The sequence below is a fragment of the Bos taurus genome, chromosome 6 (assembly GCF_002263795.3).
Source record: "Bos taurus isolate L1 Dominette 01449 registration number 42190680 breed Hereford chromosome 6, ARS-UCD2.0, whole genome shotgun sequence".
Classification (NCBI taxonomy): Eukaryota; Metazoa; Chordata; class Mammalia; order Artiodactyla; family Bovidae; genus Bos; species Bos taurus.
The window spans coordinates 94,114,119-94,126,870 of NC_037333.1; the positions used below are offsets into that span (position 1 = coordinate 94,114,119).

The 12,752-nt window shown below is 37.8% G+C and overlaps 1 protein-coding gene and 1 long non-coding RNA gene across 2 annotated transcripts; one reads left to right on the plus strand and one right to left on the minus strand.

Annotated features, from left to right (window-relative positions):
• Nucleotides 1-1,658: 1,658 nt before the first annotated feature.
• Nucleotides 1,659-3,506, minus strand: GK2 (glycerol kinase 2). Its single transcript, NM_001256551.1, has one exon. It carries the CDS (start codon nucleotides 3,486-3,488, stop codon nucleotides 1,824-1,826), a length of 1,665 nt encoding a protein of 554 aa, NP_001243480.1. The 5' UTR covers nucleotides 3,489-3,506; the 3' UTR covers nucleotides 1,659-1,823.
• A 236-nt stretch (nucleotides 3,507-3,742) lies between these two features.
• LOC132345536 (uncharacterized) lies at nucleotides 3,743-9,733 on the plus strand. Its single transcript, XR_009494937.1, has 3 exons — nucleotides 3,743-3,829; nucleotides 8,831-9,027; nucleotides 9,504-9,733. It is a non-coding gene; the product is annotated as an uncharacterized lncRNA (long non-coding RNA).
• Nucleotides 9,734-12,752: the final 3,019 nt, after the last annotated feature.

Below are 12,752 nucleotides of genomic sequence, written 5' to 3' on the forward strand. Positions count from 1 at the left end.
TATAGTATTGTTCAAATCATTGGTTTTTCTACTTGTTCTGTCAAATGATGAAGAGATATTGAAATCTCTTACTATAATTGTAGATTTATCTACTTTTTCTTTCAGTTCTATCAGATTTTGCTTTATGTATTTTGAAGCTTTGTTAGGTATATAAATATTTAGGATTGTTATATATCTTTAGTGAATTGATCTTTTATCACTGCAAAATGACTTTGTCTATCACTGGTAATACTTTTTGCTTTGAAATTTACTTTGTTATTAATAATCACTTCAGCTTCCTTTCCATTAATATGAGTATGGTATGTTTTTAAAAATCCTTTTTCTTTTTTGACTATTTTGTTCCTCTTTTTATGAAGTATGTTTTTTGGAGGCGGTATGTATTTGAGTCTTCTTTATATGACAATCTTGCTTTCTAATTGAGGTGTTTAGACCATTTAATGTTCTTATTGTTATGGTTAGGCTTAAATATATTTTCCTGTTATTATTTTTCATTTTTCTATCTTTTCTTTTTTCCTTTTTCATCTCTTTTTTGCCTTCTTTTGGGTCAAATGAATATTTTTATAGTTCTGGCCTATGCACTAAATTTAATTTTTTGTTTTGTTATTTTAGGATTTAGAGTATTGACAGTGTAACTTCAAGTGATATATTATTTCCCATATAGTATATGAACCTTACAATATTTTACATTTCCATCTATCTACTTTCAACTTGCTTGCTATTTTTGTTTTATATATGCTTAACTCGTAGTGTATTATTAGTTTTGTTTGAACAATCAGTTTTTTTCTGCTAGAAAATAATGCTTACTGTAGTATTCCACAGTTTTCCCCTTTTGTTTCTGACATATATCTAGCTAAGGCAATTAAATTAAAAGGTAATTGTAAGAAATATTGTTGAAACCATAATATACTGTTTTATATCAATATAAAACACATACTAAAATAATAAATACCAGTTATTTAAAAAACTTTCTACTGATAATAGTATGTGTATTCGTTGCTCTAAATATATATGTGTATATGTTTACCCTAAAATATTTATTGTGGTGGTCCACATAAGACTATCCTTCTTATAAACTTCATCTCTATATGAAGAATATAAGCATATATGTTATACATACCAAGTAGAGTACGTAAAAATGGAGATATGAAAATAAAAAGTAAAACATGTCCTTCTCCCTATATGATCTACATAGAAAAGTAGTGTAATTGGTGAGGCATGTAAAATGTCTGAAGAATTTTGACAAATATATTTTAGGAAAATATCTAGGCTATGAGAATGCTACATTTCTATTATAAAAACTAATGTTTCCCTTAAACATTCAGTAAAGGTATTGTAGCCTCCCTAATATGTGCAAAAGAGGACTTCGGGATCCATTATAAACAGCAACAGTTACAACAAGATATCCCTCAGTTTTAACAAGGTAGTTACACCTCTTAATCAAGTGTGTGTAGCACAGAGAGCCAAATCCTAGTCCTAAAGGTTAGAAAATGTATGATGAAAAATTCCATAGACAGAATCTCAGTGTTCTGTATTTTAGAGGGAGTGAAGTAGGATTTTATGACAGTGGAGGGGTTGACTCCTAGTGGTTGGTCTGACCTTAACTGCCGATGTTAAAAAACACATCAAATATTTCTGCAGCATTTTCTGCTGTAATTTACTTATTTCCAGCCAAAAGTCTACTTCTAGGGTTCTTTTAAGTCATGAAGTTAAGTGTTCAATGAGTGAAGTTAGAGTCTGTTATAGCGTCATCACACTAAAAGGCAGAATTGCTGGATTTATTTCATTTTGTGAAAAGCTCACATCTTGAGAGTCCATGCTTGGTATTATGAAAATATACTTGAGATGTATCTTGCTCCAATTAACATTATCATGCTAGTCACTATAAAAAAACCCAAGGGCAGACTAGAGAAGTTGTTAGCTTCACTACTTTCAGAAGGCTGACCTGTAACCCAACCCATTGACTTCATCACAGCTTTCTTCCATGTAGAATAACGAATTTCACTTTCTGTGGCTTTGATCTGTGGTTCAAACCGTTCCATCATGATGGTTGACAAATCCTCAGGTTTCAGGCTCCAGACGTTCACCCCTTCTGCAGCTCCTGCTGCCATGGCAGCTCCCAGTGCCATTGTTTCAGGCATGGAGGCTTTTATTACTGGAATATGCAGAATGTCTGCTTGCAGTTGCATAAGAACTTTGTTGTTCGTCATTTCTCCATCCACCTGCAAATGACTGAGCGGAATTCCACAGTCACGGTTCATGGCATCCAGAATCTCTCGGGTTTGGAAACAAATAGCTTCCAATGCGGCAAAAGCAATATGACTCTTATTGGTGAACTGAGTGAGCCCACAGATGATCCCTCTTGCAGTGGGCTCCCAATAAGGTGCATATAACCCTGAAAAGGCTGGGATGAAGTAGCAGCCATAAGAAGTACCTACTTCTTTAGCAAGTTTTTCACTTTCTTCTGAGGTTTTTATAATTCCAAGATTGTCTCTCAGCCAGTGAATAACAGCACCGCCTATGGCCACAGAACCTTCCAGTGCATAAAAAACGGGCTTGTTTTTGCCTAGCTTGTAAGCCACTGTGGTCAGGAGGCCACATTCAGAAAACACGCATTTATGACCTGTATTACATAGTAAGAAGCAGCCTGTCCCATACGTGTTTTTGGCTTGTCCTTCCTGGAAGCACATTTGTCCTACTAATGCAGCAGACTGGTCCCCCAAGCATCCAGATATTGGCACACCTTCCAGGGTCCCAGTTTTCACTCGTCCATAGATCTCAGAAGAACTCCAGATATTTGGAAGAATGTCCATTGGAATTTCAAAAAAATCACACAGCTCTTTATCCCATTCTAAAGAATGGATGTTGAAGAGCATCGTCCTGCTCGCATTTGTTACATCTGTGCAATGGATACCTCCATCAACTCCTCCCGTCAGACTCCAGATAAGCCATGAATCAACAGTACCAAAAAGAGCTCTGCCTTCTTCAACAGCCTTTTGAGCTTTTCTCACATTGTCAAGAATCCAACGAAGTTTCACTGCGCTGAAGTAAGTGCTAAGTGGAAGACCTGTCTTGGACTTGACGAAGTTATTATTTCCTGGAATTTTTTTACTAAGAGTCTCAACAGTAGACTGGGTTCTTACATCAAGCCACATCACAGCATTATAGAGTGGCTCACCGGTTAATTTGTCCCAGACCACGGTGGTTTCCCTCTGATTGCTGACACCTATAGCCTTTATGTTGGATATATCAATATTCAGTTCTTGAAGTTTCTCACACGTTTTCTCTATACATTCATTAACAGACTGAAGAATTTGCTTAGGGTCTTGTTCTATCCATCCTTCTTTTGGGACCTCTTGGGTTAATTCCACTCGATGGTGACTAAGTACTTCTGATGTTTTTGAATTGAAAACCATAAAATTAGAGTAGTCCGTACCCTGGACCAAAGCCCCCACCAACGGACCCCCAGCTGCTGTCTTTGGAGCTGCCATGAAACCAGTGGGTCGGCTCAGCTGCTCTGGTGCCGTTTCTCGTTTCCCTGGTGATGGAGGTGTTGGTCGGGGAGGGGCACGCAGGACGTCAACAGCGTCAGGCTCATCATAAGGCGCCGGCGCCATTGACTGCCCGCTGCTCAAGGATACCTTTGCAGTGAAACCAGCGCTGCCTTTCTCACTTGATTCCTTTGGCCCAGGCTCAACCACCAGCCTCTCAATTATTTTTTAAGGAGATTTAAACTTTGAAGAGTAAGATATTTACCCACAGAATTATTGTACTTGTGCTCATCACTGTATTGCATGGATCCACATTAATGTTAACCATTTTCTTTCTGCCTGTAAGAGTTCCCTCATTATTGTAGTGTGGGTTTGTTGGAAATGCATTTTTTATTATTTTTGAATATCTGAAGAGGATTTAATCTACTATTTAAAGATATTTTCTATGGGTATAGAATTCTTAGCTACTTTTTTTTCTTAAATTTCAGAGTCTTGAAACTGTTGCGCCACCCTCTTTTGTGTTGTTTCAGGTGTAAAGTTCATTGTTAAACATTTTTAAAATGTCTGAAGCCCATGGGCCACAGCGAGAGATGCTGCAGGCCACAATTAAGACCGATCCAACTAAATATATTTGGGCTTCCTCCTAGCTCGGGTGGTAAACAATCCGCCTGCAATGCAGGAGACTCGGATTCTATCGCTAGGTCAGGAAGATCCCCTGGAATAGAAAATGGCAACCCACTCCAGTATTCTTGCTTGGAGAATCCCCATGGACAGAGGAACCTGGCAGGCTACAGTCCACTGCATTGCAGAGTGGACACAGCTGAGTGACTAAGCACAGTTCTTCTCTTACTGTCTTTAAGAGTTTTTTTCTCTTTATCAATGGTTTTGGTCAGTTTTATGATGATACTACTTAGTATAGTTTTCTTATTTTCTGTGCTTGCTGCTCATTGAACTATTTGGGTCTATGGATTATGGATTTCATCAAATTTGGAAAACTTTGGGCCATTATTTCTATAAATATGCTTTATTTTCCCTTTCTTCTCTGCTTTAGGGACTCCCATGACATATATTGGTGTTATTCCAGAGTTTACTGATGCTCTACTCATTATTATAATTATATTCTCTTTCTGTGGTTCATTTTAGAGAGTTCCCACCGCTATGTTTTCAAATTTACTAGTCTTTTCTTCTCTTGTTTAATCTGCTGCTAATTCATCAAGTGTATTTTTCACCTCACACGCTGTCGTTTTCATTACTAGAAGTTCAATTGGATTTTAAAAAATATTTACTTAGGTTTTTGAACACATGGAATACAGTTAGAATAAATTTAATTTCAGTTTCTGCTAATCCTAACATCTGTGTCAGTTCTGGTTCAATTTTGACTGATTAATTTTTATCCTCATTATATCTTGTATTTCTCTGCTTCTTTGCATGCTTGATAATTTTTGATTAGGTGCCAAACATTGTGAATTGTTTGGATTGGATTGGTTGGTTTGCTGGTTATGTCTGTATTCCTATAGGCCTCAAGCTTTGTTTTGCGATGCAGTTAAGTTACATGGAAACAGTTTGATTCTTTTGAATCCTGTCTTTTAGATTTGCTATTAATAGGTGGAGTAGGACAGTACTTAATCTGGGACTAATTATTCCCCTTACCTCTGATAAGATCCTTCAGGGTACTTGAGCCAAGGCCCATGAAAAATGATATTTTTTTGGCCGGTGGAAATAGTCCCTATTCCCAGGCATGGGTAAATGCTGGATACTGTTGCCTTTAGTCTTTTAATATGCGTCTTTCCCCGGCCTCATGTAGCTTCTTTATACACATGTGCACTGATCAATACTCAACTGAATACTCAAAGGGGACATGCTGAAGGTCTCCCGAGTGCTCTTCCTGTGTAACTCTTTTCTTTCTGGTACCATGTCCTGCAACTCTAGCTGCCTTTGTCTCTCTGAATGCTCAGCTGTATCTCCTTACTACAGAGTTTACACTGAGCTTCACCTGGGTTTCCCTTCCCAGTGCTGTGGCCTCAAATTTCTCTTAAGTAACTAGGCTGGGGAAGTCATAGTATTCATGCTATTTGTTTCTTGCCTCTCAGAGATCACTATCCTTCATGGCCTGGCAGTCAGCATCTTATAAACTGCTGTTATGTAATTTCTGACTTATACGAATTGTTTCAAGTGTTTTATTCATTTTTAATTGTTTCAAATGATAAATGAAGATAAATCTAATCTCTATTACACCATCATTACAAGAGTGGAAGTCCACTTAATAGAAGCTGAAAGTTTCAGATCAATTGTAAAGTTGGTGAATAAATATTTATATGTTCGTTAATTTAAATTTATGAAATGTCCAGTCCCTGGTGGCTCAGCGGGTAGAGAGTCTGCCTGCAATGCAGGAGACCTAAGTTCGATCCCTTGATCGGGAAGATCCCCTGGAGAAGAAAATGACAACCCACTCCCGTATTCTTGCCTGGAAAATCCCACTGACAGAGGACCCTGGGGGCTACAATCCATAGTCACAAACAGTCGGACACAACTGAGCGACGTCACTTTCAATCCATGAATGACAGTTTTTTGCATTGTGCCATAGGCTATACTTTTAAGTTAGCTCAAGGATGCAACTCATTTATTCTTAGTGAATCCAGCAGAACTAATAGAAAATACCCTAAAAATCAGCAGCAATATTGTTATTTTACTATTTTAACTGGATCACATTTTTCTTTTAAGTAAACTCTTTTAAGGAAATCAGAAAAACAAAATTAGCAACCAGACTTAATTTGAATGGTAGGGGATTGAAATAATCAGAAGGTGGCACAGATTTTCCTGATAATATCTTTAAGTTTTAAAAATCAACCAGAGCTTTTCTAAGCAAAAATGTAGAGACAACACTTACTAGTATGCTTATTTACCATACAACGTTTTAATTCACATGGAACAGATTAAATTTTTTTCTTCCTAAATATTTGGCAATAGTAGACCTTCTGTATGTAGATTAATACATTCAATAAAAAAAAAATTGACCCAAAGTTTCTTCTCTACTTTTTCTCTCTCCTACCACTTCAGTATATACACACAAATATCCCAGTCATATTAGTTTTTGAGCGTGGTATACTTTAAGCATTTTGTGTTTAAGTAACATACATAAAGTCATCAGTTCTGTCTGTAAAGAACTTTGTTTGCATACTAGTTCTACTGTTAATAAATTACAGCTACTAAATAATCAGATAATAAGTATCTCAAATTAGTTTAGAAAGGAAAGTTGACCAGATTGATTTAACTTTCTTAGAGTGGTTATAAACTATTGGTGGATTTAACCAAAGCTGACTAGCAATGCTTTCTGTTTGCTTAAACTAACTCCGTTCTTTTTCCATTAAAAACATAAAAACTTGATTATTAGTCTGTAATAGCCTCCCTACATTTTAATTTAAACACCTCTGAAATGATCATTGGCACAACCTTATTTCTGAGGACGTTATACTTTACTAGGAAATTACTTCACTTTGCATCATATTCATACAAACGCAACTCCTGTAATGGTAGACATACTATTTAGAATAGTCCCCCCAAACCAGATATGTCTTGAAAAAGTCTTTTGATGTAAGATTGCTACAATTAAAGTTGTTAAATGAACTGACTTCCTATTATTATTTATTTACCTTTAAGGTCACTCTTGAATAGTGCATGCTCAGTCACTTTAGTCATGTCCAAAACTTTGCGGTCCCTGCCAGGCTCCTCTACCCGTGGAATTCTCCAGGCAAGAATACTGGAGTTGGTTGCCTTCTCCTTCTCCACTTCTATAGTGCAGTTACTTCTTAATATAAAATCTTTTAAATGATGTCCATGCTGTAAAATTTAAAATTTATTTGTAATATGACAGCTATCTTATGAGAGGCTGCTACATATGGGCTCTTTTTTAGACAATATTATAGTGACACAGGAAACATTCTTCCTAACCTCATTACAACGTCTAAGTTAAGAATAATCTTGACTACTTGTCTATGTTGGCATATCTTCCTTTGTACAAATCATTTTTAGAGAGCCATTCATTTAATTATTATTTTTCCCCTATCAATCCCACTAAATTATAAGTTCAATGAGGGCAGGTATTTTGGCTGTCTTCAGCATTTAGAACAGTGCCTGACCCTAAGCAAAAACTCAAGAAATACTTATTGAATGACTTAATGAGCACCACTATTTATGGTTCTCACTTTAATTAGCATAAACACAAGTTAATTTTAATTTTGGTTGCTGGATGGTTATTGGTTATTCATTTTGAAATCTAACATAATAGATTGATGAATAGATAAAAGAACAGGTAAATGAAAAGATACATAATAAAATAAGTATCATAACATATTAATTGTAGAATCTGTGTGGTAGACAAAATGTTGGTTCTTTCAACTTTTCTATGTTTGCCAATTTTTATAATAAAGTATTAATTTTCCCTCTTAGCTCAGTCGGTAAAGAATCTGTCTGCAATGCAGAAGACCTGGGTTTGATTCCTGGGTCCGGAAGATCCCCTGGAGAAGGAAATGGCAACACACTCCAGTATTCTTGCCTGGAGAATCCCATGGACAGAGGAGCCTGGCAAAATATAGTCCATGGGGTCCCAAGAGTTGGACATGACTTATCAACTAAACCACTGCCATAACAAAATATTCAGTTCAGTTCAGTTCAATCGCTCAGTCGTGTCCGACTCTTTGTGATCCCATGAATCGCAGCATGCCAGGCCTCCCTGTCCATCACCAACTCCCGGAGTTCACTGGGAAATGTAATACAAATAAAAAGCTGCAAAACAGTTAATAGAGATCTGTTTCTTACAGGTTCTTTGTTTGGAGGGATAATTGAAGAAAATAAAAGAGTCAATGCCAAGTTTATGTTAATCTGAGAGATTCTGTGGTGGCATAATCTACTTACAGTTGTTTGTCTCAAGGCAACTGTTAATTGTGAATCATTTTTTGTTAAAATATTAGCACTTTTATTGTAGGAATTTTCTTCTGCTTTTTGTAAACCTTATAAATCTTAGGAAGCCAGCTGCAGGTTTAACGCTTTGTTTGGTTTTTAACAAGGAATAACAGTCACTGAAGAGTGCTCATTGAAGAGTACTCTTTACAGTCTCTAGTGAATGAGAATCCATTTTGGAAGTTTTGGTTTTACCGAATTTGCATGTATCTCACCTTGCATTTGAGAGCGTGCACCCTGATGGTAAGGACACTGAATTATATCGATTGTGGCTAGGAAATTTAACATTTTTTAGGTTGTGTCATAACCAATGCATCATCACAGTTGGTAATCTTCAAAACACTGACGCATTTTTCTACATGCTGTTCCCAAATGTGCTGGACCAGCTGTTGAGAGCCGCACCATCCAATCGCCTGGAAGACCTCTTCTTGGACCACAGATCACCGAACATACTATACCTCTTTGTTCTAAGAAAGAATGGAAAAATTAAAGAAGGCTACCATGGTTTATTACTCATGTTTTCTCTGTTAAGCACGGGCTATGGGAGTCACTTCATCCACATTAGGAGGTCTTGGCATTCTAGGTAAGCACTCATAACAGACGAGCCAGTGGGTTTAATATTCACAGCTATGAAAGTGATTGTATGAATGCTTGAATTTTGAAATTTTTGATTGTGTGTGTGTGTGTATGTGTGTGAGTTCTTTGTCATTTTCCCAGTGAAAATTGCCCTGACACTGATCTCAATGTTAATGTATTCCTGCTTACATTTGACTTTGGAATATGTTATGGCTAATTATCATTACACAGGATGAAAGATCAGAGCCCTGAGTGAGGTGCTTGGGTTTAGGAACAAAGGGAGGCCAATTCCGCAACCTGGCTGTAGGCCCAACAATTGTAATCAAACATCTTGAAACTGGTGGGGTCTTTGCCTCTATTTTTTTTTTCTTTTTCTTCCTCACTTTTTGAAAGGGGATAGTGGAAGGGGGTTAAGGGTTTGAAGGGGCTGAAATTTCCCCTTGAACATGATGTCAATATGTTGGCATGTCTCCTTTTATTAAGATGCCATCCAACTGATAACAAGTCCTGCTGTGTTTTACCAACATAAAAAATTAGACTGGAGACCGAGGAGCGGCAGGTGGCTTTTGGCACCAAGAAATAATCACACTTGATGTGGAAAGTAAAGTAAAAGGAGCCATCTGTTCACTGCAGGAGGACGTGAAAAATCACATTAACATATTGTCACTAACATCATGAAATACACAGTTAATAATAAATTTAGTTATCATGGCAAGTCGTGTTGGATACTTTCTCTGAAAATGTAGAATGTGAAAGATTCTCTGTCTTGCCCACCCCATCTTTTTTTTTTTTTTTAAGAAAAAAAATAGACATTCAATCTTTACTTGGGATGTGTGTATATGTGACAGAGTTGAAGGGAAGAAAGTGTTTCATTTTAAAGCCTGGCTGTCATTGATTGTTGCTGACTAAGTGAGCAAGAGTCTTTCATGCAAATGGAATGAATCACTTACTTGATTCTGTCCGCTTATCATCCACCATGTTCTTCTGAGTGTTACCTGGATGGAGAAAAAGAGATGTAGGCAAGAAATTGGCTGTTTTTGATGTCACTTGCACAAGACCGAGCTTTGCAAACCTTTCTATGAAAGGCACAGAGGTGGCAGAGTGCTGCCTGAGAGGAGAATCAGAGGCCGCGACCTTCTCTTGAATGTCTAATGGGCATCTGAATCGGGCTTTCGTCAGTAAAGTGTTCTGCTGCGTACTGTCAGAGTGGATTTTATGTGTGATGCCTATACATATTTTACAAGAGAACAAATGTATTAAAGCACCACGATGGCAAAGTTTTCTTGCACTTTTTCTGTGCGTGTGTGGTTTACATAGGTCAACAAAATAAAGAAGCTGCAGAGGCTTGAGGTCAAACTAAACTTGAGCAAATTGGCGTCATTATTGCTGAGCCATTGTTAGAGCCACTGTGTGTTCACACACCTTTTGCTGTGGCCGTGTGCTGTCTAGCCTCATAGCCATTGTTCACCATCACTGCAAATCTGTGACTCATCCACATTATTAGTAGCATTACTAATCTGATGATCTCAGTCTCACTATTTACAAAATTATACTTGTCATATAATAGGATTCTAATGAATAACTTGACCAAGAGTTTTTCTCTAGGTATGGTTGGTTGTTTATATCCAGTCGTTATCACTTTTGCTAGAGAGCGGCAATATATATAGATAATTTTAAGAACATCTATATGTAATTGTGTAAAGAGAATTAGAATAAAAATCAGGATTTTAGTTCCAGCTCTGACTCTAACTAGCTTTAGGATGTTTTGCAAGTTAAATTATCTCCTAGGCCCCTTTTTTCTTAGGGATAAAATTTAGGAACTCTAAAAAGGAACTTGTCCCTTCAAAAATTTAAAGATTTTAGAATATGTTGTCCAGTGAAACTTGATTTTTATTTTAAGTTAATAGAAAATGGTGTACAGTGAGCAGTTTGGTCATAAATGTGTGTGCTAAGTTGCTTCAGTCATGTCCAACTCTGTGCGACCCCATGTAGCCTTCGAGGCTCCTCTGTCCATGGGATTCTCCAGGCAGGAATACTGGAGCGGATTGCCACTTCCTCCTCCAGGGATCTTCCTAACCTAGGGATGGAACCTGTGTCTCTTACCTTTCCTACACTGGCAGGCAGGTTCTTTACCATTCACTCCAGCTGGGAAGTCCTTGGTCATACATATTTACTCATACAACCCAAATGACCCTGGAAGGTAATGTGTAAATTTGGGTTGCCAGCTTTTATCCATTCAGTTGTGACGGCATTTGGAGAGAGATCTGCTTTGTTGAGGGGGAGGTCATTGTGGACTTGTCTGTTACATAGGTGATAGTCTATCACCAAAGGTAAATGTTACCCTGTATTCCTGACTTAGGTATAGACTCTGCCTCCTCACATAAGTCATCAGCGTGTCTCATGAATGGACACTTTTATCCCTCAGAAATGTTTCTTTAAAATGATACAATTTCTGTTATTTCAGTTAGAGGATCTGGGCACAGAATCCACTTAATTCTCTCCACTGGTCTTGAATCACATGCTGGTTCACCTTCCTGGACATCCTTCCTTCTCTCCTATACCACCTACCAAAAGGTCAACTCATTTTTCGGCTTCATGGAAACCTTTCTGACCCCTTAGCCTTAGTTTAGTCCCCCTGTACCTTATACTTCTCTTTTTCTAACAGCCATTGCTCTTGAATGAATTGTTTGCTGTATGCCATCTCTTCTGAACTATAAGCCTGGAAGATAGCCCCCGTCTCTCTATTATGGTCACCAGTATATACCAGGCATTATTGCTGTTTAGTCACTAAGTCATGTCCAACTCTGCAACCCCCATGAACTGCAGCATGTCAGGCTTCCCTGTCCTTCACCATCTCCCATAGTTTGCTCAAACTCGAGTCAGTGATGCCATCCAACCGTCTCATCCTTTCATCCCTTCTCCTTCTGCCCTCAATTTTCCCCAGCATCAGCATCTTTCCCAGTGAATTGGCTCTTCATACCAGGTGGCCAAAGTATTGGAGCTTCAGCTTCAGCATCAGTCCTTTCAATGAATATTCAGGGTTGATTTTCTTTAGGATTGAGTGGCTTGATCTCCTTGCAGTCCAAGAGACTCTCAAGAGTCTTCTTCAGCACCACAATTTGAAGGCATATATAGAGCATTTAATAAGTATCATTTTATTGATTGATAGTTGGTTACTCAGGTTTTATCAGGTTTAAGGGAATGAGTTTTTGGCATTAACATTATCCTGTATTTATCCCGAAAGTCTCTGACAAACTTTAGAGTGCTGTTCCAGGGGTTATCTGTGCCTATGGAGACACAGATAGAGCTAGACACTGTTTTAGGGTCCTTCTGGAGCAATTAAAATGTCTAAAGGACATCCTGGCCTAGACATCAAAATAGTTCATGGCTCTTCCAAGGCTCTTGGATTCATTTTTATAATAGCCTGAAATCATATATGGAACGAGTCGCCAGTCCAGGTTCGATGCATGATACTGGATGCTTGGGGCTGGTGCACTGGGACGACCCAGAGGGATGGTATGGGGAGGGAGGAGGGAGGAGGGTTCAGGATGGGGAATACATGTATACCTGTGGCGGATTCATTTTGATATTTGGCAAAACCAATACAATATTGTAAAGTTTAAAAATAAAAGAAAATGAAAAAAAAAAAAAAAAGAAGTTGGACTATGTACTTAATAAATTCTCAGCTGGTCATGGAGCTGATCCAGTAGTCTGACTCTTCCAAAGCATTTA

Excerpts from the sequence above, each read along its gene's own strand:
- GK2 (NM_001256551.1), bottom strand. The coding sequence starts at position 3,488 with ATGGCAGCTCCAAAGACAGCAGCTGGGGGTCCGTTGGTGGGGGCTTTG.